At 40.0% G+C, this 4,409-nt stretch overlaps 1 protein-coding gene across 1 annotated transcript in view; it reads left to right on the top strand.

Moving 5' to 3' along the window:
* The window catches only part of LOC103607095 (inaD-like protein), a gene marked incomplete at its 5' end in the record, with an annotated part of 97,754 nt that extends 94,881 nt beyond the window's left edge, over positions 1–2,873 (top strand). The window contains 2 exons of the mRNA XM_008591646.1: positions 1,767–1,889; positions 2,736–2,873. Coding sequence (XP_008589868.1) covers positions 1,767–1,889; positions 2,736–2,873 — 261 coding nt within the window. The remainder of the gene's footprint in view (positions 1–1,766; positions 1,890–2,735) is intronic.
* Between the last annotated feature and the right edge of the window lie 1,536 nt (positions 2,874–4,409).

Genomic DNA, 4,409 nt, shown 5'->3' with positions numbered 1-4,409 from the left:
TGCATTCAGAAAATGAAAGTTAGACACAAATACTTTGAAGACAGGATGTAAGCTGTCTATGATTGGAGAAGTCAGCATTGCCATTATTCTGTCTTATAGGCATGGTGTGGCCACACTAATAATAATATTAACAATAAAAAGTAATTCCCCATTCTTCTGTGATAACAAGTTTGTAGAGTTCTTTCATACAGCGTTTTTGTTGTCTATTTTTCACCTTCATTGAGGTATAATTGATGTAACTAAGCTGTGTATATTTCTAAATGATCAATTTAAACTGTAGATGCCTTGCAACCATATAGGTTCCTTTACCGCAACCACCACTGGCATTTATGCAGTAGTTGTCATATGATTACATCTATATACATTGAGAACCCCACCAAACAATGTTATGGCTTTTGCTTTCAACTGTCCTACATATCGTAAAGAACTTAAGAGGAAAATTGGTCACATTTTCTTGGTTCTTTGCCTGTCAGATAATTTAGGATTTTATACTGACTTCATGAATGTTAAGTTATGTAGATGCTGAAGAATACTGAACTTGTGCTTTAGCAGACAGTCAACCCAGTTAGGTTCAGATGGCAGGTTCTGTCTCACCTTTTGTGGGCAGTGGTTCAAATCTCAGTTCAGTGCCCTAAACTTTTACTTTGCTGGTTGGAGTTTGTCCCACACATATGTAGCTTAGAAGTGAGCCTGTGGGTTGATACACAGAATTAGAGGATCCCCTTTGTCTGGCTCTCTCCACTCTGGTTTTATTCCTTTACTGTCCTCCCACCAGGGGCTCCTTTTCCTGTTTCCTCTGGCCAAAAAGATGGAATTTCTATCAGAATTTAGCAGTTTACTGCACCTTTTGAGCTCCTTTCCTGGGAATCACCTTCAGGGTAAAGCTGCCAAGCAAAAAAAAAAAAGAAAACTGAGAGATTTATTCCCATCTGTCATTTCTCCAGATTTTGTCTCTCCACCACAATTTATTTGGTTTCCATACATTTCAGAGGCCACAGGTAGTTGTTTTTTATATTTTGACAAGACTTCTTCATTGTACTCAGTGGGAGAGAGATGCCATAATGTGTATCTGCCACCATGCCAGAACTGGAATTTGTCATTTGTTCTTTTAATGGTTTTTTAAATATTAACCCCATGATACAAATGTGGGAAAAAACTGGACTAGAGCCAGGTCTACTCACCAGCGTCTATCTTAGGGAATGTTTTCAGTCAAATTTTATTTCTCTGCCCAAACCGTTGTTGCTTCAGTGTCCTCTGAGATCTTTTGTTTTAACACAGTTGTACAGCTCTTTTAGAGCCAAGTGTATTTGCTCCCACCCAGAAGAGCATGATGTGTGTAGCAGTTTAATCATAAACACCATATGAGAACATTCTTGCCAACTCTACATCAATATTGGCCACCAAACTGAGCAGTAGCATAGGTTGTTTGTTTACAGTTTGTTTTTTAACTTCTACTATTACCTTTTATTGACTATATCATCTCATTTAATCCTCAAACCAACACTGTGAGGTATGTAGTATTCTTGCCATTTTATACATAGAAATGGAGACTCAAAGAAGTTAAGTAACTTCCCCCAAGAACTCTTAGCTAATTCAGTGCTAGAGCTGAAACATAGCTCTCTCTGACCTCAAAGGCCCTGTGCTTTAACTCTTATGTTATCCTGGCCTCCTGCATCATGGAGGGATTTTGTTCTGAGCTATCTGGGGACAATCAGGTTGTGGCTCTTTATTAAGTATATATGCATTATGTTTTCTTTCCTTTTTAGGAGCTCAGTGATGCCCTCGGAATCAGTATTGCTGGAGGAAAAGGAAGTCCCTTAGGAGATATCCCTATATTTATTGCCATGATTCAGGCCAGCGGAGTGGCTGCGCGTACACAGGAGCTTAAAGTAAGTTTTGTTTTTTTTTCCCTGTGGCTGGCAGGTACAGGGATCCGAACTTGTGACCTTGGTGTTCTAAGGCTGCGCAGAAGCTTAAAGTAAACAAGAGGGGACTGGTTGAAGTGCTAACAGTATGAGGTGGGGTGGGAGAGGACATTGCAGCCATGGGCACTTTGTTTAAAGTTGGAGTTCCAGTAGCCATCAGAGACCCACGCTGAGGGCAAAGTGCACCAGAGTAACTTTAAACCTGATATTCATTATGTCCCTGGGCATATAAAAATAATATTGTTTGTATCAAAGCTTCCCAATAAAAGAAAAAATTGCAGCTCCTTTTCATACCCTCTCATACCCTTTTAAGCACCGTCATTCCAGCCAAAATTTGTTTTCGACAGAGAGAGTTGACTTTAGTGTCTTTTTTCAACCAAAAGAATCAACATCTTTATGTTTTGGGGTTTTTTTTTTTTTTTTCGTAGTGCTCCTTAATCCTAACTCAGGTAGAAAAATAAAGCAGAAAATATTTGGCTTCCTCATTCGCACTTTATTGAACAGTTAATTTGTACACCCCGCTATTACTGGCAAATAGATGTATGAAACACCACCATTACCAAAATACAAAAGTGGCCTACCGTGCTTTTTAATAATTGAATCTGACCCCCTTCTTGTTTCTCTGATTGGTCTGTATTTTGGGAAAGCCAAAAAAATTCCTCATGCTTCTCAAACATGCATACACAGTAGAAACACAGAATCTTCACAATAGCCACAAATGGGAAATATGACTTACAAAGAATCTAAGCATTCTTCTCAAATTTAATTTTTTGTAATGATAGTGATTTTCTACCACTTTTGTGTTTCTAGGTTGGAGATCGGATTGTCAGCATTAATGGGCAACCTTTGGATGGGCTGTCTCATGCGGATGTGGTTAATCTGCTGAAGAACGCCTACGGGCGCATTATCCTGCAGGTATTGCGATCAATGAAACATGCAGCTGCATGAGGCAGATAAGTGGCCTGCAGAAAAGATTGAGCGTCACTGGCAATAGGCATCACCACACAGCAGGGTGCCTGCTGATGTGAATTATGAAGGTTGAAAGCAAGAAATTATTATTTTTATTCAGAAATTCTTTAATGCCACCCATAAAGGCAGTGAGCATGATTATATGAAAGCATAACAAGGGGAGAAAAATTACTCTTTGCTTCGCGTGATAAATCAACACGGCTTTTAGCTTCCAGTGTTCTTTTGTAAATCAAAGTTTGCAAGGAATTGGAAAGGATTTCTTTTCCTACGCCCAGAGACTGTTTTGAACTGCCCAAATGCTATTTTTTCCTCTCCCTTTAAATGAATAGAAAAACAAAATGCTTTTTTTCCTGTAGCACAAATGATTGCCAACGCTGTTAAATTCTCACTGCATAGCAGTCATCAACTAAGGCAGACAATTGTTGATCAGCTGTGGTCCACAGAGTATTGTTCAGAGGCACAGGGAAATATACCAGGAAGTAAATGCAAAGTGTGCTGTTAATTACCTCTCCTCCTACTCCAGCACTTCAAATGTGTCTGAGATTGACACCATGCAGTGACTGAGAGGCAGCATACTGGCAGTGAGGCTTGTTAATGACTTCCCCCAAAAAGGTGTGATTATAATCACCATACTTCTGCAGAGGTAGTATAAAGTGGTTTATAGGTAAAAAAACAAAATAATAAAAGCCATCACTTACTACCTTAGAGAGAGGGCTACCCAGCCACTCAGATAATTTTAGCCTTAAAATAAGAAGTTCAAATTGAAAAACCGTTACATTTGGGGAGCCAATGCATGGTGCTTAATTCCAACATTTCATTGGTGTCAGTGCAGAGGGCCAGACTGTTAAAAAGTAAGCGGCTTTCAGCATGTATGAAGGGAAGCATGAAAATACTGTCAGTAGTTTCAAGGGAGTTCATGTGATAGGCCAAATATTAAATTGCTTGGGTCAGGGCTGGCCCATGGCTCACTTGGGAGAGAGTGGTGCTGACAACACCAAGGCCACGGGTTCAGATCCTATATAAGGATGGCCAGTTAGCTCACTTGGGAGAATGTGGTGCTGACAACACCAAGTCATGGGTTAAGATCCCCTTACCAGTCATCTTGTAAATAAATAAATAAGTAAATAAATTGCTTGGGCCCCCAAGTTTCTATTGAACACTGACAAAAGCACCGCGTGGACCAGCCTAGCCTCTGCTTCCCCTCAGTTCCTTCTTGTGCTCGCTCTCATGGAAACTTCCTGTTTTCCCTCATATTCCTTTCTCGCCTACAAATCCTTTGCTTTTTGTTGTTTGCTGTGCTGCATGTCCTTCGAATTATGATGAGCCCTGGAGGCTTAAGTGAAACTTCCACTTCTGAGCTGTGGACCACTGCCGATCTATGCAGAACTTAAGAAGACGTGACTTCAAATGGTGACTGTGACAAGAAAAGTCTTTCCCTTCATATTATTGACATGTTCTCACACTGATACATTTTGTTCAGCTTTACCTTCTTCACAAAGAAACAAGACACAATTT

The sequence above is a fragment of the Galeopterus variegatus genome, unplaced genomic scaffold, assembly GCF_000696425.1.
Source record: "Galeopterus variegatus unplaced genomic scaffold, G_variegatus-3.0.2 Scaffold7115, whole genome shotgun sequence".
Classification (NCBI taxonomy): Eukaryota; Metazoa; Chordata; class Mammalia; order Dermoptera; family Cynocephalidae; genus Galeopterus; species Galeopterus variegatus.
Note: the sequence above shows the minus strand (reverse complement) of the source record. Positions and strands in the feature narration are given on the sequence as shown.